Below are 20,492 nucleotides of genomic sequence, written 5' to 3'. Positions count from 1 at the left end.
TTCTACACATCTCAGATCATAACAGACGTACAGTTTCCCTGTTAATATGGAAAGGGAAATGACCTATGGTCATTTCTGTGTTACGTGCAGTACAGTTTCACGAGTGAAAGCAAAAGGACAACCAAACCCTTAAAAATGCACAGTATGTCTTGGCTCATGTTGCTGCTAACTGAGAATACCAGTTCCACATACGAGTCAAACAAGCCAAACAAGATGGCTCCCTGCTGGGTGATGTGAAAAATGAAGTTACGCAAGTTTTTGTTCCATCATGAAACAGGAAGGCCATGGTTCCCAGCACATCCACAGAGGCATGTCCACAACCACTGAGCAGAGAACTTTGTGAGAGAAGAATTTCTGGTATGTCTTAGAATTTAACAGAATGTCACTAAGTGTGTGAATCACAGAGTCTTTGGCTGTGCTGCTGTTGTTGCTGGAGGACAGGACACTATCACACAAACTGGTTGGATTTCATACTACGTGTTAAACTTGTGAGTGCTCTAGATGTAAGACAAATAATTCCCATGAATTTTAACAGAGGTTGGAGTAATGAGATTTAGTTGTACAAGCATATTTGTGTTGTTAACATAGTAAAGTCATCTGCACTCTAAATATAAAGGTTTCTGAGTGGTTATCAGAAACCTTCCAATAACCACTATTCTGCGGTGTTTAAAGGGGTACTCTGGCCAAAATGAAACATTTTACTGTTACTATATCTGTTGTAAACATGCAAGCTTTCCTCCTACAGTGGTTCCAGATTAAGGTCTCTGGAGTAAGGTTTTCTGATTTAAAGACTCGGGGCTGGGGGAGAAAGCCAGCTGACATTACTGCTGAATATTACGTCTCTACTAGCCTCTATGCTAGCAGTCATGATTTTTTTAAAGCTGTGGGGGGAATAGTGATAGTAGATGGATACAAAATGGGTACAAAGCAATAGTAGATAGACGAAAAAGGGATACAAAGTCATGAATTCTGCCAAATGAGGCCGGGACATACAGTGCTGCACTGCACAATGTTACATAATCTGACAAATAGCATATTAAATGCTAGTTTTAGACCAGAAGGCCTTTTAATTGATAAAGATTCTTCAAATTCTGTGGAGGTTCTTTAGATTCATAATATTATGTGGAGCTTCTTGGTTTTCACGGAGTAGGTTTACATGCACTCAATAATCCGATCATAATCTGATTTCTGCAGTTATCTGATTATTCAAAGGGTTATGTAAACACCATACTCCGATCTAGTAATTCTATTAAGAAATCTGATAAAGAGAGCTAGATTTTAGCTCAGTAATCAGATTTCTCAGTGCATGTAAACTCTTACTCTGATTTCTTTTGGATTTCTCAGTCTGTGCATGTGTGAAACAGACTGCTGTACTGGAAATAAGTAAGCAGTGTTGCGGTGAGATGGCAGCAGAACACTTTTGTAGTGATGCTGAAACCAACTACATTCTCGATGAAATTAAGGATTTAATTATTCTTCATCTTCTAGATGATGTATGTTAATATTTTCAGGCAAAGTGGTGCAATGTTTTTTTTAAAAAAACAGCATGAAGTTCGATTTTACATTACGTTTATGTCACGTCTTCTCCTGTGAGTTTATTGGCTCGTTGTAAAGCAGAAATCTGATTACTGTGTGACTTATGTAGATCCAGAGTTTTCACATTTTCTGATTGCTCAATTGCACGTAAATACGATCGGATTACTGACAAAATCTGATTTTCTGCAGTTATCGGATTATTAAACGCATGTAAACACACTCATTGTTTCAAGACTGAGACCAACTAATTAATCTAGTGGAATCTGGTGGGATCATGCTTGGAATGAAAACCTGCAGCGACACCAGCTCTTTGCAGATAAGTTGGCAACTTTGAGTGTGTTCCATGCTCTTTGAATTCTGAAAGGAGAGTGGCTGAGCCTCAGCCAGCTAAGCCAAACTTTCCGTAACAGATACACCTTGAAACCAATTTCTGTAGCTCTGATGAGTGACAGATCAACAGTAATCTGTATTTCTGGTTTGTTTTTTTCACTTTATGTAAGATCTTGTAATGTGAAGCACCCTTGTTTAAAGAGCCTTAGGCAACAGCACGAGTGCTAACCATGGTCAAATAACCAACCAGCACTGTTTGGCTTTTCTCCAACAATCTTTTCAATTGACTCAATGCTACAGGAAGTTTGCCAGTCAGTGCTGGAAACTGGGAGGGTGCTGCTTATTGAAAGAAAAAGTGTACACTTCTGAGTGTAAACAAATATTCATCTCAATTTCTCACAATACCGAGACACAGATTAGTCACTGGAACAGTTTATTGACAATCCTTGTAAAAACTTGACAAAAAAGGATTCAGTGCAGAAACAGTGTTTGTATTTATTTGAGTTAATTACTTTGCCATTAAATGAGATCACGATATAGAGATTTGCTTGGGAGTATTTTCGAAGATGCTTGGAAGGAAGCCATTTCTTAAGAAAAGTAAGTGTTTAACTACAGATTTAATATCCCATGGAAAAACAAAGCCATGATTGTGGAGGCAGTCCTTTCAATCAAACAACAACAGATTTGCTGCATTATTCCTTCGCATATGGTACACGCACCAATCACACTGATTCTCCTCACTGTTACAGTGAAATGGCACCTAATTACGAAACTCAAGATGTCTGGGAGTTGTCAAGACTGTGGAAGATACTTACAAGACAGTTTACATAAATATGTTTGGGCATGTGGCCACAGAACAAACTTCTGTCTAAGTAATTGCATCATCTGTTGTTATTTATTATTGTCACACCTCATCATTACCAATTGGACTCAAGAGTTCCACACTGTGTGCTATTATAGAGATGTAACAGAGCAAAACAATGTGGAGTCTAATAGGTTTCAGATACTTGCATAAGACCACCTTCCACGGGTGATTAATTTAAAAACACTGGGAGTCCAGTCAAAAAGAATTGCTCACATGCATGTGTGGTAATACACTGATGTTTAGCAATTGTTTTGATGTGTTTATCCAGTCTGTTCACTTAAATGAGGAAAACCACAACAATTAATGGGTACTCCAATAAGACAATGCAAAATGACAGTTCATTGTGAAAATCAGGCTCCACTGAGATCTTTGTTGGGAAACGTGTGGAGAAGAAAAATCCAACCACTATGTATGATCTGTGGACGGCAGTGAAGAATGTGTAGGAAGGAGTATATTTAACTCTTTAAAAAATAAAAAATAAAGCAAAGAATTACAACACCATGTGAGGTTGTCTTCAAGACTGGAGGACCTGCAGAATGCAGAAGATAGTGAGTGGAAAAAGAAGGTTCTTCAAGTGTTCTTTAGTATAAAAATTGGTTCTACGTAGAACCATGAATATTCAAAGAACCATTTGCATGCCTAAAGGGTTCTTTTGCATAGTGAAATGGTTCATGGTGCTATGTAGAACCTTTTTGAAAAGTGTTCTAAATAGCACCAAAAAGCGTTCTTCTACTGTTACAAACTTGACATCATAACAATAGAAGAACCCTTTTTGGTGCTATATAGAACTACTTCACCATGCAAAGAGCCCTTTAAGCATGCAAGTGGTTGTCTGAGTGTTCATGGTTCTCTACAGAACCATTGTCTTTACTAAAGAACTCTTGAAGAAAAAGTGTAGTTTATAAAATATACTGATATTGTAAACTGAAAACTATAAAAAAGACTAAATTCACTGGTTTCTTTTTTTTTGACAATATCTTCAAGGCTGTTATAGCAATTCAAAGTTAGGGGGGATAAAAATTGTACATCAAATCACTTGCAGTGCAATCAGAAAGCTAGATGAAGTGTTTTCTTTTTATACCATTCACAGCAAAACCATTCGGGATTTGCATTCCTTACTAACCTTATCAGATCAAATTCTTCCTAGCAGACATCCTTATCTCAGCTTCACTCCAGCTTGTCTACCTCACCAGGCTTTTGCAAATAGAAATACAAAGAAAAGCAAAAATAACTAATGAAATGAAATGTCATATACTCAAATCAATAATTCATGAGCTATTGAAGAAACAGAATTGAATGGTTCTAGTACTCCAGCGCTTCATCTGCATGCCCTGTTAAGCTTCCAGATCAGCAACATTAATTCTCCATGGCTGCTCTGAGGAAAGAGTACAAACATCTGTAACACCCACCTATTCAGTCCTTTGTGCAGGACCCCCATTCAGCCCCATTCTTTCATCAAAACAATAACGTAATACTCCCCCTGACCTTAGCAGACACTCAGTCACTAACGGAAGCATAATCTGCATCTTTACAAAGACAAGTTTTTGGGGAGAATGATGGATTCTACTCATTCTACTCCTGTCTTTAAGAAAGAATGTTCAAGCATAAATAACGTAAGTTAGATAACTAAACCCAACAAATTATATTGTATAATACTAAAAAGATTCACTGTTACTTAAATCCACTACACTGTGTATCTAACTTCAGAATAGTCAGTGCTTTTAAAGAGCTACAAACCAGGCAAATGTGTCGGGAAGCTTTCTGAATCCAAATAAATGTTTAATACTGTCACAGAGACACATTGACAGACATGCATCATTACAGTGAAGACAGTGTTCAGCCCATTTCTTCTGGGTCATTATATGTTTCTGATGTACATAATTTCACATTTACACATTCATTCAGTCTACTCTCTTCTGTCACAGATCTTATGACCTCTGTACACCTGCTGACTTTGTTTCCATAGATTTTTTTATGAATATTGTTAGTGCAAAGAGGTGTAATGGCCCAGTATTAGCTAGATGGGAAGTGTTTTCATTGCAAAGATAAGTTTAAAATAAGAATCTCCATAAATAAGAATCTACCTCTTCCTTATTTCCCTGCTTTTAGTCTTGCCAGATGCGAAAGCAAGGTCACAAGACAGATAGGTCTGTTGATAGGCTGTCTACTGCCATCAGTACAGCTCACCTTGAGCAAGACCAAGGCCTACCAGGAATCAAGAGAACACACACACACACACACACACACACACACACACACACACACACACTCACATAGAAGTGAATACACCCCATTTAAACACATTGCCCACACTCAGTATTGTATTAATTTTCCTTTTCCCTTGTATATTATCTCTGTCCTTTAGCAAAGTGGGTCAGTTAGTCCCTCTTTTTTATGTGTATGCACATGTGTGGAATTCAGGGAAGATTTTAAAGGTATATGGTGTAGGAAGGAGCCCCAAATAGTTCTAATATTAATATGTGTCTTTAGAATCTTAACTTGATGCACAAATGGTGAGGGCAAACAAGTGTTAAGACACCTTTGTTTTTGTTTTTGCTATTGAATATGAAATGAAATTAATGAAACTGATAGGGAAAAAGAATTATATATATATATATATATATATATATATATATATATATATATATATGCATGCTGGCTGTGTGTTTATTTTTTGTGGGGGGCAGAGAGAACTGGGGGGCAGAGAGCTAAAGCTGTGAGGCAGATGGAAGTTTGGGTTAGAGTGAACTGTTGGAGCAAAGTTCTCTTTCTGTGTGGCATGGATGGGGCCAACTACAGCCTGTTAATAGAGCACAACAACTTTTGCATAAGCTGTGTCTTGTTCCGTAGTGGTAAACACTACTATATATATGTCATTTGTTAGTTTAACTGAAGTGTATGTGTTTATTGGGGTGTTCTGTGTTGGGGTGTGGGTTTAGTTGTTTGGGTTTTAACTGTGAGCGTGGATCACCGTCAGGGTGAAGCCTGTGGCTGATGGTGAGTTTGTGTTGTTTGTACCTACAGCAGCAAGAACAACAGTTATATGGAGAACAATAAGCATGAACTGCATTGAAATAATCTCAGTTAAATAACAGTTTGAATAGAAGTTGTAAGACAAATCAGAACTCTTTTGGAACATTGGTCAGGCAACAGTACTCTGGTCAGACAACACTGGAAATGGAACTCTTTGGCAGTAATAAAACTCATGTTTTGAGAAAAAAGGGCTGCAGGACAGAGCTGGGAGCATCATGATATGGGGCTGTTTGCTTGCAAATAGTACTGGGGTATTACACATCACAGAAACGTGAATGTACCAAATATTAAGAGAAGAATTTAACTTCATTGGCCATGAACCCAGGAAGAAGATGTTATTATTTGCAGCCAAAAGCATTCAAGACTGGTTTCTAAGAAAGAATATAAAGGTGCTTGCATTGCCTAGCTGATTGCTTGACTTGAATCCCATTAAAAATTTATGGAGGATTTTGAAATTGCTTGTCCTTCAGAGAGGCCCTTGGGGAAGGGAAGATTGTTTGCCAAGAGGAGCGGGCCAAAATACTGTAGACATCTCAAAGCTGTAATTGCCAACAACGATTTACATAATTTTTTGTTCACATTTGTAAGCACATAGTCATAAGTCAAAAGACTTTGTATCTGATGATAAATAGACTAGATATTAAATAACAAATCAATACAACAAAAGCTGCAAGAGGACTTTTTATCAATCTGAGTAAAACCCATTGTTTGATATGCAAGCTACAGGGCTGGTTTTCAGAACATAGATTAAGACTAGTCTTGGACTAAATTGCAGTGCAATGTTAAATAACCATTGAAACCATTCTTTTTAGTGTTGGTCTAGGCTTAATCTGGGTCTGGGAAACTGGCCCATACTATCCTTGTTGTACAGATGTTGCTTGTGTCTTTTTATGCACAGAATAATTAAAAAGTCAATATTTAGTTCACCAAAAGCTGGATGGTAAATCTAGGCCTATACATTTTAATATTTTGATCAATTACTATAATTAGTATTAACCTTCCTGATGTCTTTGAGGTCAATTTGACCCCATTCAGTGTTTAACATCTCTAAATAAAAGATTGACAGCATTTTCTTGCTTCATATTTAATTAATTCTCCTAACTTAATTGTGAAAACTGGGTAAATAAAATTAACATGATATATTTTCAATGTCCTGTACACATTTTGCACACATCTGTGTCCCTTGGGTTCAGTTTGGTTGCTTTGGATCATATAGAGGTCACTATAACATGCAATTTTATAATCTTCAAAAACTTCCCTCTACTTTAGGGCTCTAACCTAACATAACCACACCTGCATTAGTGCATGAACCACTAATAGTTCACATGACACAAGAGAGGGGAAAACAGAATTCCCACCAGAACTTAGTATTTCCTGGAGGCTTTAATTGCTGGGCTCGAATTGACCCCAAGGATAAAAGATGTTAGTAAATTTGAGGAAAACAGGAGGGTTAATATGCCAAAATTGTGTAACCATTACATAAAAACAAGTACCTTTTTGTCTACTGATTGATCATCTTGTGGGATTTTGATCATCTAGTGGGTTTAGCTCTGTGTCTGAGTTCAAGACCGGGGCTGCAGCTGCATCTTGTCAAAACAACAGATTATTTGTATCTGAGTTCTCTTGTTACATGAATTCTTTTGTAGCAGCTCTTCAATGGCTGAATTATCCACAAGTCTGAATAAATGGATGGATGAGCAGCGCTGGTATGCTATTAGATGTCAAATCAATGGTTAGTTAATCCAAACGGTATTTACTATTACCCACTTGTTTCATCATTCTTCCTTTCATAGCTTATGAAACCAGTGATAGACAGAAATGCTTTGATTTTTATCACATCAGAAATCAACAGAGAGATAGGAGTGCGCTTTTCAGATGCGCTGTAGTGCAGATGAGGGCAGATTTCTGACTCAGTGTCCTCAAAGAAAGCCCCACAGGGTTACTCAGTCTTTCGGGATTCCACGTTTTTACTGTCATCTTTCCTCAGTTCTAGCATGGTGCTGAATCAAATCTGCAGGCAGCCAGTCTGGTAGTAAATTGCAAGACTTGCCTTAACAATGTCACAAAGGAACAGAGCATACATATTCCTGAGAACAGATGGGCAGCTTAGGTCAGTCAGAAGCTGTCAACGGTCATTGGATTTTATTTTATTTTATGGTTGTATTTCTGGTTAACACTGCCTTTGCGACACTGTTGTAGCAGCACAGTAGGACTGAAAAAGGCTGAAAAGAACCAAAACTGGTAACAAAACACATATACATCAAAAAGTAGTAGACACTCTGTCTAATTAGTGAATTCAATTACTGTATAGTTGTGCATAGAACTTATAATCCCCATAGAAAAGTATTACCAATAGAATGGGATGCCCTGGTCCTGGAGGACCCCCTGCCCTGCACATTTTAGTGTTTGCCCTGCGCTCAACACACTTGATCCAACTGGTCAGCCCTTCCTGAGTTGAAGTGGGTGTGTTTTGGCAGGAAAATGCACAGGGCAAGGGGTCCTCCGGGACCAGGGCTGGGAACCACTGATCTAGATCAGCCACACATGAGCCTAAGGTCAACATGCTCATTGCCAATTGATAGCTAGAGGTGTAAAGCATGCCAGCATTGAGCTGTTGAGCAGTGGAACTTCATTCTCTAGAGTGATGGAGCATCATCTACGACTTCTGAGATGAGCTAGAGTGATGTTTGTGATTCAGAACTGGTCAGTCCCTGACCTCACTAATGCTCTTGTGAATGCAATTAAATCCTCAGAGCAATGGTCCAATATCTAGTGTAAGCCTTCTCAGAAGAGTTACTCCAGCAAAAAAGGAATGCATTCTCTATTAATACCCTTGATTTCTGAACAAATATTGGTGTCATAGTTGTAACTCACCCAGCCATGAACAGTTCACCTTTTGCTTATGGTCAGGATGCTTGATTAGATTTTCTTCTAAGTAAATTGAATTGGTCATTTCTATTGGTCCAGCTGTCCATTCCTCATGAAAAAACAATACACACAATATGAAGGCAAGCTGTTTCTTTCCAACAGTGTAGAAAAAAATAAACCAAAAACAATTGAATTATAAGGCCTTGATGTGACAGCGGTGATGTAATGTTTGTTTCCATGTCATTATGCTTTGAAACTTTCACGCTCGGCACCGGTCATAGTATTACCAAGGAGATGGGTTGAGGCGTTGTCATAGTATTGCCATAGCAACTCCTCCAGCCTGTTGGAGGCCAGTGATCCTTTCTTCCCACAGAGAGGATGAGTGGAGGGGGAGGGTGATGTGTGCTCTGGAGGGATGGGGGAAGCTCTCGTTCATTCTGTTAATATATTGATTGGTGTTTCATTTGGAACATCTCACTGAGCTGCTCTGTATTTGCTATTCCCTTTCATCCAACTGCCCCCTCCATCCCCTTATGTGATTCACATGGACCTAATACTGCTGGAAAACTGCCCATTGAGGTAATAGTGTACATGTGTGCACTTGTTTGTGTTTCTCTAAACGTTTCAGAGGGTTGACTCATTTTTTTCTTTAATGCCTCATTTACTCATCTCGTGGGAAGCTCCAGTTCTGATCCTAGCAGCAAGCAGATAAGAGGATAAGCTGAATATCTAAGTGGCAGCTGCTTTGGTGATTCTAACATGCAGGTTTTGCATTTCAAAGTCACAGACGGGTGGAGTAAACAAGTAGACAGAGAATACTAAATACATGAGAAGTGTCAACTACATGTCCAAATGTATCCAGAGAGCTCCTGCAAATTAGTAAATTTGGCTAGTTTAAGATGTACTTATTGCTGACACAGGTGTTTAATTGCACACAAACCTTGTATAATCTGCATAGAAAAGCATTGTCAATGGAATAGGACACACTGGAGCAGCTGCGCATAAGCAAAAATTCACCATGACCAGTTTCAAGTGTTGGCTAGAAGAAGCTCCCCAGCGTAGGGCTTTAGAGCAGTGGAACATCCTCTATCCACTTAATTAGCCAATCAACACCAAGCAAATCCTCATAGCAATGTAGACCTCACAGTATTCATGCACATTCATTGTAAAATTCTTCTTCTTTTCATATCGCTCATGTTATTTATTGTTTTGCTATCCAGTGTTGACCAAAGGAGGATTGGTTCTACTTTTGAGTCTTGGCTCCTCTTAAGGTTTCTTCCTCTTGCTGTTAGGGAGTTTCTCCTTGCTGCTGTCCCCCTTGTCTTGCTCACTGGGCTTGGACCCAGATTTTCTATAAAAGCTACGTTGTGACAACGTCTGTTGTAAAAAGCGCTATACAAATACATTCTCAACTAAATTGACTACACATCTAGTGTAAAGCCTTCACAGAAGAGTAGACATTATTACTACAGCAAAGTAAGCTCCCTATCCATAGCCTTTTCTTTTTTTCAGAAAAAATGTTAAGGAGATGTCTACAAACTTTTGGACATCATGTATATGGATATGAGACGCATTTCCCTTACATTTCAGCTGGGGGCAGGACACGCGTCATAAGTAGGCAAATCATTCTGAGCCTGAGCCTGGCTGAGGGATGTTTGTTTTACTCAACCACTGTGTTTTCTGGTGCTATAAATAAAATGGAGGTGAAGCAAAAGTCTTCGTGCTGGCCTGGGACCAAAAACCCAAAGCACATAAACTGCCATGCAGTCAATAATTCAGCCTCCTGGCATTGAGAGATCTATTATTGAAAAAGGAGCAAAGCACTCAAGGCTGACAGAGAGCTATAAATTAACAGTGCAAATCAAATACAAGTCTTGTTCCTCTGTGAATTGTCTCAAGGGACACATAGGACAACTTGTTTACTTGTTTACCTTGCCTTTTAGAAACCAGCTGAATTCTGGTCTTATCAGTTGGTTACTGTCTAATCTGCAGACAACACTAATTTCTGTTTAGGTACACAGTGATGGCTGGTTCCCTTTACACAGGTGCATAAATAACGCCACTGCCACCTTGTGGCCAAGAGGTAGTTCACCCTGTGTCTTATTAAATTACATCACTCCCAATTCACACTTTCACATTTTCCAAGAACTTCAACCATCTTTCAGTTACTGGAATAAAATTACAAATGTATATCCATGTGTGATGTTAGACAACCTGGAAGTCATCAATCAAGTCAACGGTCATCTCCTGCATTACCTTCCTACCATTCACAGAAGCGTCCTTGCCTGATGTAGAGATTGCAATAAACTACACTGGCTGTCTGCAATCTCTGGCTGGAGGACAAATGGTGTTTTCCCCAGGTCAGTTTACCACAAATGATCCCACAATGATTTTCAGCCTTACTTTAATGCAATGAAAGGAGACAAAATCACATAATAACAAATTACAACAATAATTCAAATGTCTTAGCTAGACTTCAGTCTAAATTAACCAGCATACTCTGCGACCTTCTTTTATCTGTATCAACAGAACATTTTTGAGGTGCTGTTGTTTATAAATATTTAGCACTGAGGATACGTCCATGTATGGCTCATCCCATCCGCTTCATCAGTGGCTGTTACATGAATGTTTGATTTCTTTTGTTTATTATATCAACAAACAACCACTGTATAAATCAATCAATTACAGCTTAAAATGTAGATAAAATAGCTCCAGCAAACTCTTTTGGTTTCATGCCAAATGCACTGACAGAGTCACAATTCTGTTGTTAAATCAGATTTATACAATTTCCCCCTCAACTCAAATTTAGTGAATCAGCAATTATATGTTTGATGACCAAAGTGTGTTTTTTTTAGTTTTGCAACGGAGACAAAAGGCTAATGTAGATAACAAGTAGCGGAAGTGTACAGCCCAGCAATTAGCATTGTGCAAGCTTGACGCTTAAATCATCACACACTTGCCTCGAGCTTGTGTCAAGCTGTCAACTAATCTTAAGGAGACCTGCTTGTGCTGTAAATATACAAAATACTGGTGTCAACAGGCTTCAAAACTGTGGTTTTTAGAATGCAACACACATTTATCCACTTTGTGCTTGACACTTTATTGCTCTGTAATTCTCATTTGGACTCAGGGCTGGCTACTGAAATTTTGAACTTTTATGGTACTGATTGAACTTCTTCAATACTACCTAGTATCAAAAATTTCCATGTGCTTCAACACTAAATTTCAGTGCCTAAATATTCAGTCTTATCAGCATCTGTGAGCCAGTAAACATGCTTGTTTTGAAATCTAGATTGTTGATCAGCTGTCTACCTTGCATATACACGTCATTTACCTCAGCACTTCTTAGTTAGTTGGCAATCCATTGAGTTCAGTAGATATACCCAATTGTAGCATCTCACACTCATTTCTGGTTTAAGCCACTCCCGGATTTGGTTAGTAATTTATGAAAGTGACTGAAAAAAGTATCATTCAGGAATCAGTATCAGAGTCAAGGTATCAATATTGGTAACAGTATCAAAATATACCCAGCCCTGAGATTCATTTGACCAAGTATTTAGTCTGACCAGTCAGCGTGTTTTGATGTGCTACACTGATAAACTGATGATAATTAAATTTACATACACTGGAAGTGTAAATCAAAAAAAGAAGCTATAAAACAGTTCTTGAGCCAAACTGGGTGAAGGCCAGTCTGAATCTGGTAGAGTGGAAGAGGGCTGAAAGAAAGCTCATGAAGGGTTTGCATGTTCATCACTGCTCTCCTTCTTTCCCCATCTCTGCTTAGGCATTTACATTAAAATTATTCATGTGGCAGACGACTATGTTTCCATTTCAGGAAGAATGAAGATAGTTAAAGAGGATCCTCCAGTGCAAGACAAAAGGCTACAAGGCACAGCAAGAGTCTTGCAAAGTAGAACTCATCTAGAATTATACAATAAAGACAAGACAATCACAATAGCAAATAATGCAAGTCACATATAAGGCACATATAAGACAGCTGTAAAAACGATTGACGGAAGAAAAGCATCTTGAAGCATCTATTTTTGAAGGTTGCTGGAGATTTTACAAGCTGACTGGAGTTAGGTCACACGTCAGGAAGTGGCTGGGGCAGGGAGATTGGCAGCTTGTTGGCACTGCGCTCATGCCAGCATACGTCAAACAGTGGGTACACTTTGCCCTGCAGCTCAGCCTGATAGGAATAGATAAAACCCAGCTCGTCCGGACTGTCCGCATTGTAGAACGTCACCTCTCCTCTCTCATAGTCCAGGAAGATGCCCAGGCGCCGGGGCTGGGTTGTGAGAGGCAGACAGACCCGTGGGCTAGCGAAAGCCTCGTACAGCCTGCCCTCCTTCAACCCAATCAGCCACACTCCACCCTCGGGGCTCTTGGGCAGCTTGCTCTTGCGGGATGTGGTACCTTTGATTAGGCCGAGCCGCCACTTTGGCTTTTCCCCCACCCGGACCTCCCAGTAATGCTTGCCTGAAGAGAAGCCGCGGCTGGCCAGCACACAGTAGCTGTAGCTGAACCTCTCTGGATTATTGGGCAGTCGGTTGACGATGACACCACACTCCACACTTGTGAGGTCCTCGTTGAGTTGCAGCATGGGATGAGCTGTGAGAGGGTCGAACTTCAGACACTCAGGGGCTGCAGAAATGGGCAGAGTGAGTCTATGTATCCGCACAAGCATACAGACTGTAGTGACTTGCAAAAGCATTCAAAGTTCTTTTAACTTCAAATTTTTCAGCATTTCCCTGAATTACAAACAATAATTACCTACAGTTTTATACATTGCAAAAAAGTATACTTTAGGAAGGGTAAACATCTTAAACATAGTCAATATATCTACTATTTCTCATTATGAGACTGTCAAAAGAATATTGTGAGACTGTTTAGCTTATTTCTAGACATATTTTACTTGTTTTTAAGTAGTGAAAGTTCCATTGGCAGATCATTTTACTTGTTTTAAGCATTATTTCTTAAAATAAGCAAAATTTTCTTCATTATTTCTCAAAACAAATAAACTAATCTGCCAATGGAATAAGACCCTTTCACTAGATAAAATCACTTAAAACAAGTAAAAATGTACAAGAAACAGGTGGAATAATCTAATAATATTCTTACAGGAGTCTCATAATCAGAAATATTAGATTTATTGAATACATTTAAGAAGTTTTCACTTGTTAAGATATTATTTTTTGCAGCGTAATGAGTGTTTTTACTTGTGAACACTACATGTTTGCTGAGATTTTAACAAAAAGGAAAAATTTAAATGTGCGAATTCCCATTCAAACCCCAAACATCAATATTTAGTATAACCAAAAAATAAGAAAGAAAAGATTTAGTGTTAAAGCATATGAGTTCATAATAAAACTCAGTGGAAAAAAACATCCATAAGCAGCATATAGAAAATGTCTATAACTTTTGAGTGTTTAATAGTTTCGCTATGCACTGCATTTGTAAATTTGTTCAAGTTGATTTTAACCAATCTTCTTTTTTTTTTCTTAACAAAGTCTACAAACTACATGAATCTGTAAAGCACGGACATGGACCGGGTCAGTTCTGTACTACGTGCTATGATTTCTGTCAGTGACTGAACTCTCTTTACCTGGTAGAACTCTCCTGTGTAATCGCTTCCATACAGCGATTTTGATGTCACTGTGATTGAAGCCTGGGTTGAAGCTGATAGAGCTGTAGGTCCTCTCCTTCCTCTGTTCCCTCTGCTGGCTCTCTCTAAACCTGCAATGTCACAGAAAGCTTGAGCTTCCCATGCTGAGCAACCCCACCATACAATCCCTAATCATCAGAGGAATGTCGAAGCCAGCTGTCACATGTTCCGTGGTGTCATTTGGAAAGTATTAGAGCAGAATCTGGTTGCTTTCATTCTGCTGGAGCAGTATGTGATGGCTAGATTGTATAACAACTGTCACTAGAATAATTAAGAGTTATAGATGACTTTCAAATACTACTAACACCATGGAATGCTGTTGCAGATGATTCAGATGATACAAGCCAAAGCTGTTTAAAGAATAGCAGCAAAATAAGGCCATTTTTTACTCACTGATATTAAAACTGTCACCACAAAGAAAAAAGCAAAAACAAAGCAAATTAAAAAAAAAGCCACACTTAAGCAAGGTCTTGTTACAGCATTAGTATAGGCACTGTCGTTCAAATCCAGCTGCAAGTGCAAAGTTTTCAGTGATCCATACCTTGGAGCAATGGATCCATATTTCTGTGAAAATAATCAAACAAGTACTTTTAGAAGTCACTTTAATGTGAAATTACAGGGAGAGGTATGAGGACACATCTGCAGCAATTAAAGCCTAAAAATACTACTTCAAATGTCTTTATTTATGTTATACAGTACTCAGCAAATGTCAGAGGCCACCCTATTTATTTTATATATTCAGTCAAAATGTCTATTAAGTACATATTATTCATTTTCAGGAGATATTTGAGAGGAAATTAGACATAAGATAATCCACTTGCACAAGGATGGCAAAAGTCAAAAGACATATAGTAAAAAAAAGGACGTTCCAAAAGTGGAGTTCACACAATTATTAAACAATATCAAAGAAATGTGACTTTTAACAATCGTGTAAGACCCGACACACCATCAGATAAACAATACTTGAAGCTTTCATCTTTGAGAGAGGAGAAAATGTGAAAAAAAAAACTGTCCAAATCAAACAAAGTAGCTGTTGGTGTTCCCAGAACACTGCACTGACCACCCTAGAGTCCAGACCTCAATCGTATTGAATGTGTTTGGGATTATTTGGATCATGAGAAGCAGAAAAATATTTAAAAGTTTTCTATGATATTTAGTTGGTGAGGCCTGTATGTAATCTTCTGTTAAACATATGTTTGTCTTTTTGTGATGCTGTTTTGGCAGGAAACCCAATAAATGAAGGGCAGTCTCTGATTTTGGCACCGTACTGTATATGTTATCATATACTGTTCTATGATATGTTTGAAGGAGGAGCTGTTGTGGTGTTTATTCATGCTGTAATGGCTCTCTGTAAGGGTATAAGGGATTACTATTCAGTGTCAGTTTCATTTTTAACTACCTGAGATATTCATAAAGAATCTTTTAGGAGAAATGCTAGCACAGAACCAAATTTTTCTTTGGCCATGCGGATACTGGCTGGCTATTCTGACCCATTTATACAACTCCGTTTGGTGCAATGGTTTATGAACACAGCTCCACAGTCCAGATCACCACACCATAAAAAACCAAATGTTTTTTTCTATCACATATAGCTCCTCTGTCTCACATACTCCCCGCCCCTCCCTTCACTCACAGTGATAAAGTCCAGATGGCCTTCGTTGCTCAGGGCTTCTAGTGTGCCTTCGGCTTCCTGGAACTTGGCCAGTAATTGGCTCATGTGGTCAGCCTGGGCCTGGATGGAGGAGATGAGAGTGGAGGCGGTGCTCTCCACCTTCTGCATGAAGCGGGCCTCCTCCAGTTCCAGACAGCGCCGCAACTCACCAAACTCCTTCCGTACCACCCACTTCAACACGTCTGACTCATTCTGTGCACACACACACACATATCACCATCAGCTTACAGTCCAGTACAATACAGTTCCATAATAATTGGCACCCTTGGTAAAATGGTCATTTATTTGAGGTTAGCACAATCTCACATTGAAAATATGAGAAAAAAAATCTATTTAATAAGAGCATGTGTGTCACAATTGTTGGCTCCCTGCATTTAGTACCTAATGCAACCTCCTTTTTCCAAAATAACAGCAATGAGTCTTCACCAACGATACTTAATGAGACTGCAGAGCAAGAGCAATGAGAATACAGAGTAAGGACCCTGCGACCACTCATCAACACGGAATTTCTCTAGATCCTCTCTTTCTCCTCTTCAGCTCACTCCACACATTTTCAGTGGAGTTTAAGTCGAGGAAACTGGATTGCCATGTCAAAAGCTTGATCCTGTAGTTACTGAGCCGTTTTATGTGGATTTGGACGAATGTTTTGGATCATTATCATGCTGGAGGATCCAACCACAACCCAGTTTTAGCTTTTTGGCAGATACAGCCAGAATTTCATTTAAAATCTTCTGGTACTTCATGGAGTCCATGATGCCAAATATCTTATCACAGTTCCCAGGGAGTTTGGAGGAAAATCAGCCACAAAACGTCACTGATCCTGCATCATACTTAACAGTGGGGAAGAGCTTCTTTTCTGTATAACTAGCCTTTTTTATGAGTGTTTGTAAGCAAAAAGCTCTATTTTTGTCTCTTCTAACCAGAGAACCCAGTTTCAGTAGACGTTCCAGTAGCGTCTAGCAAAGTCCAGCTGCTTACGTTTGTTATTTGATTAAACACAAGGCGCTCTTCTAGCATGCCTTTCAAATGGGTTGCTGGCAAGGAGGTGACGTCTAACAGATATTAACTGATAAGGGTTTTTGTTAGACATTTACTTTAATTAGAAGTTAGATTTTTCAGTAAGATTCAGCTACTTGACCACATCTTTAAAAGGTTGAATGAATGGAGCTGACCACATTTTCTCTGCATATCTTTGTTTGCAGTAATGAAGTTAACTCACAGTAATGCGAGACTTGTTGTACGCCATTTTACAAGTCTGCTCTTCCAGCTTCCTCTTCTGAGTCTGAAACTCGGTCATCAGACCTGAAATGTCCTCCTGTGAAAATATAAAATGCACAGTGCTGGACTACAATGTGCTGCATCTCACTTTGTGTTTTGCAATCCATAATTGCATTCAGTAATGTTTTATGGATGCAGTGTGAACACATAATGAAAGGAAATTGAATTTAACCCCAGAAAATTCTATTATGGCTGTGCCTGTGACAAGGCAACAAAATCCTGTCTTCTTTCTACTGAACACTGTTTAATATTCTGTTTCAGCTCCCATTAAAGGCGTGCGTATGAGAGTACAGGCCTACAGAGACACTGCAAATTCTTCCTAATTACTGTGTATAGATTTACTGTTCCCAAATAAAGGGCAAGCACTGTAGAATCGGAACATATTTTATATGGGTCCCAAAGGGAGCTCCGAAAATAACGTTAAAGAAGACTTCTAGTCTCCTAGCCTTTTCTAAGATTAAAAAAACAAACAAAAAAACACCTAATCACTTTTCTCACAAAAGCAGCAGGTTGTGTACCTTCATGCGGCTGTAGACGCTGCTGATTGGGGTGACTTTGTGGGAGCGGTGTCCTCCAATGCTGCCGCACAGACCGCAGATGAGCGCCTGGTCCTCCTCGCAGTACAGGCTCAGGGGGTTATGGTGCTGGCTGCAGGTCTCAGGAGGGCCCTGGCCTGGGTCACTGATCTCCCGTAGGGCATCCACAATGCGTGCCAGCGCCACGTTGGGGGGAGGACTGTCCCCATCCACTGCACAGCGGCACACTGGACACTGGAGCTGGCCCAGAGGGTCCATGCCGATAGAGCGGACACAGCCACGGCAATATGAGTGACCACACTGCAGCATGAGAGGCTCAGAGAAAACCTCCAGACACACAGGGCAACGCAGTTGCTCCTCCAGTGACTCCAGACTGCTGCGTCTGTCCATCTGACCCAAAACAAGCAGTGATCGCCTAATAGGTTTGACTTTCTGCTGTAATGTAAGCAGAAATTAGAAAGAGCTAAAACAGCCAGATCAGTCTAAGAAAGACAGGTTGGGCTAGCTCTAATAAAAACATACCTCCTTATAAAAATGGAGAAGCAAAGCAGTTCAGCATGGTCAGATGACAGCGGTCAAGGCCAAAATGTTTTTCTCTAGCTTGGAAAAAGAGAATTATGTCCAGTCAGGCTGGACTCCTCCAGTTGTTTGTGTTCCTTGAGGTGGCTACAGTGGCTGGACCCTCTGCTAAATTAGGTTATCAGCCAAAAGTCTCTCGCAGCTCAGAGATAAGAGTTGCTCTCACCTTGTCTTCAACTACAACTGCTCTGATCCATGACCAGCCTTATGGAATTCAAATCAAACCCCACTGCCTCATTTCACAGTATAATCTAGCCACAAAGGAGAAGCAGTATTTTTACCATGGGTCACCTTCAGGTGACAGACTTTATCAGCAGCACTTTTTAACCACCTGGTCAGGCCACTTCCATTTGTAGCGCCTGATTGTCTGGGGGTTGTATCAGCTCTAGACTCACTGCACTAATGTATCTGTTATCAGCACAAGGTGAGATTAATAGCTGAAAGCAAATCAAGAACTGAAAGGAATTTCAAACAAACACTGCAAATGATAAAACACAACTCAAGCTCTGCTTCTGTTAGCAGAAATCCAAAGGTGCACATAAACATTACATGTACCCAGTGTAGGATGGTGGTTGTTGTGGTTGAGTAAGTTTACTGTTCAAGTCGTTTTCCAGGTTGTATCCTCACTGCAGTAATCGAAACTGTGATCTTACAAAAAATGGAAGATCATAGATCACAACTTATGACACCGATAAAAGCTCTAGAATTTTGGGACTTACTCGCCAATATCTTTTAATTGTTTTTTGTTAAATTTGTTCTTGAGAAAGGTCCAAAGAAAAAGTCCACATCAGATTCCTAAGAACTATTTTGTTTTGGTGTGTAGTAAACTAACTCAGACTAAACTGACTCCAAACAGTACTTTTAAATTTTTAACTTCTTCTTTGTAAGTCAGGTTGACTTCTATTTTAGTTATTTTAAAAGAAAATCTTTGTATGGATGTGTTACATGTAAAATTGTTCTAGTATCATAGTAATTCAAGTTTTCCTGAAGACAGATTAAGCCTAGTTTTGGACTTATCATTTTTACAGCTATAATCTATGCATCCTAGGACCAGTCCAAAGTCCTAAAAAAATCATTGTTTTAAGTAGTACAATCAGTGACAAAAACAAGTTTGTGGTGATAACCCTGTTGCATAAACACAAACACGGTAAAATTACTGTTTGTTTGTTTAAGCAAACAAACACTGTATTGTAAATAAGGCTGAGCGCACAAAAGAGGCTCCGCATTTATTTTCCCATCCATGCTGCAGCAGTGGGTCGCCTGCAGACCATAAAGCCTTTCAAGGTTTTTACTATAAGTAAATACAGAGCCTGTCTTTCATCACTTTGAGAGATAAATCAACAGGCAATTTGCAATGCATTTGATTATTATATTTGCGTTCACTTCAGATATTAAATACGAGCTCTTGAAGGGCCCATATTGTAAAATGTTTATTGTATCGTTTGTAGCTACTGACATGCAAGATTAAGTACTTTTTTTAACCACCTTTACTCAGTGCAACAATTAGCCAGCCTAATAAACTCTATCAGGGAACGTTAGAAAATACAAACTGATTACAAACTAAAGGAAAAAAAAAATAGTGTCTTTATAACGTGTTGGGCCAAGCTATAACAGCAATATCCCCCAAGAGCATAACAGAGCCATCAGATTACCCCAATGCAGGGGTCAAGCTCAAGCATTTGTATGCTCAAGCCTGTATGGTTCTCTTGGCGTACGCCACACATGCTCTCGTCCATTCAGTAGGAATATGGGAAAACTACTCTGCCCTTTCTCCACATCTCTGTAGAGGCAGTGCCTAAAGGGTTTTGCACCACTGAACTATCAAATGTGCATTTGTCTCTGTAATTAGGGGTTTGTAATCTGTAATCTCTGTAGATGTTATCAGACTTTTCTTGCTGACACAGCCTGGTCACGTCCTGCACTGACGTTCTCATGACAAGATGAGAAGTTACTGTCTAGACACACCTTTCCTCTGAGTGTTTCTAGTGTGCACAGTGTTCAGTGTGGCTTCTGCTATTTTTTCCACACCCAGTTCTGAAGGATGCTTGTAAATGCCACATTTTGGCCTCACTTCAGTGAGTGAAGACATACCCCAGTCACCCACAGTGTATACTTTTCAAAGATATCCTT

The 20,492-nt window shown here is 39.3% G+C and overlaps 1 protein-coding gene across 2 annotated transcripts; it reads right to left on the bottom strand.

Moving 5' to 3' along the window:
* Nucleotides 1-11,040: 11,040 nt before the first annotated feature.
* Nucleotides 11,041-18,629, bottom strand: LOC118827722 (E3 ubiquitin-protein ligase TRIM50-like). 2 transcript variants are annotated; one of them, XM_036599171.1, is made up of 7 exons: nt 18,306-18,629; nt 17,766-18,218; nt 17,189-17,284; nt 15,931-16,161; nt 14,839-14,861; nt 14,238-14,368; nt 11,041-13,276 (listed from the first exon to the last, which is right to left on the bottom strand). In XM_036599171.1, exons 2-7 carry the CDS (start codon nt 18,171-18,173, stop codon nt 12,717-12,719), a joined length of 1,449 nt encoding a protein of 482 aa, XP_036455064.1. In that variant the 5' UTR covers nt 18,174-18,218; nt 18,306-18,629; the 3' UTR covers nt 11,041-12,716. The 2 variants fall into 2 exon arrangements, with proteins under 2 accessions (XP_036455064.1, XP_036455056.1); XM_036599163.1 differs by having other exon boundaries at nt 17,766-18,629.
* Between the last annotated feature and the right edge of the window lie 1,863 nt (nt 18,630-20,492).

Source organism: Colossoma macropomum, unplaced genomic scaffold, assembly GCF_904425465.1.
Source record: "Colossoma macropomum unplaced genomic scaffold, Colossoma_macropomum, whole genome shotgun sequence".
Taxonomy (NCBI): domain Eukaryota; kingdom Metazoa; phylum Chordata; class Actinopteri; order Characiformes; family Serrasalmidae; genus Colossoma; species Colossoma macropomum.
The sequence above is the reverse complement of the archived record's forward strand: the minus strand, read 5'-3'. Positions and strand labels throughout refer to the sequence as shown.

Excerpts from the sequence above, each read along its gene's own strand:
- LOC118827722 (XM_036599163.1), bottom strand. The coding sequence starts at position 18,173 with ATGGACAGACGCAGCAGTCTGGAGTCACTGGAGGAGCAACTGCGTTGC. Across the intron at positions 17,285-17,765 it reads GCGTCTACAGCCGCATGAAG|GAGGACATTTCAGGTCTGAT; the intron begins GTACACAACCTG and ends ATATTTTCACAG. Across the intron at positions 16,162-17,188 it reads ACAACAAGTCTCGCATTACT|AATGAGTCAGACGTGTTGAA; the intron begins GTGAGTTAACTT and ends GTGTGTGCACAG.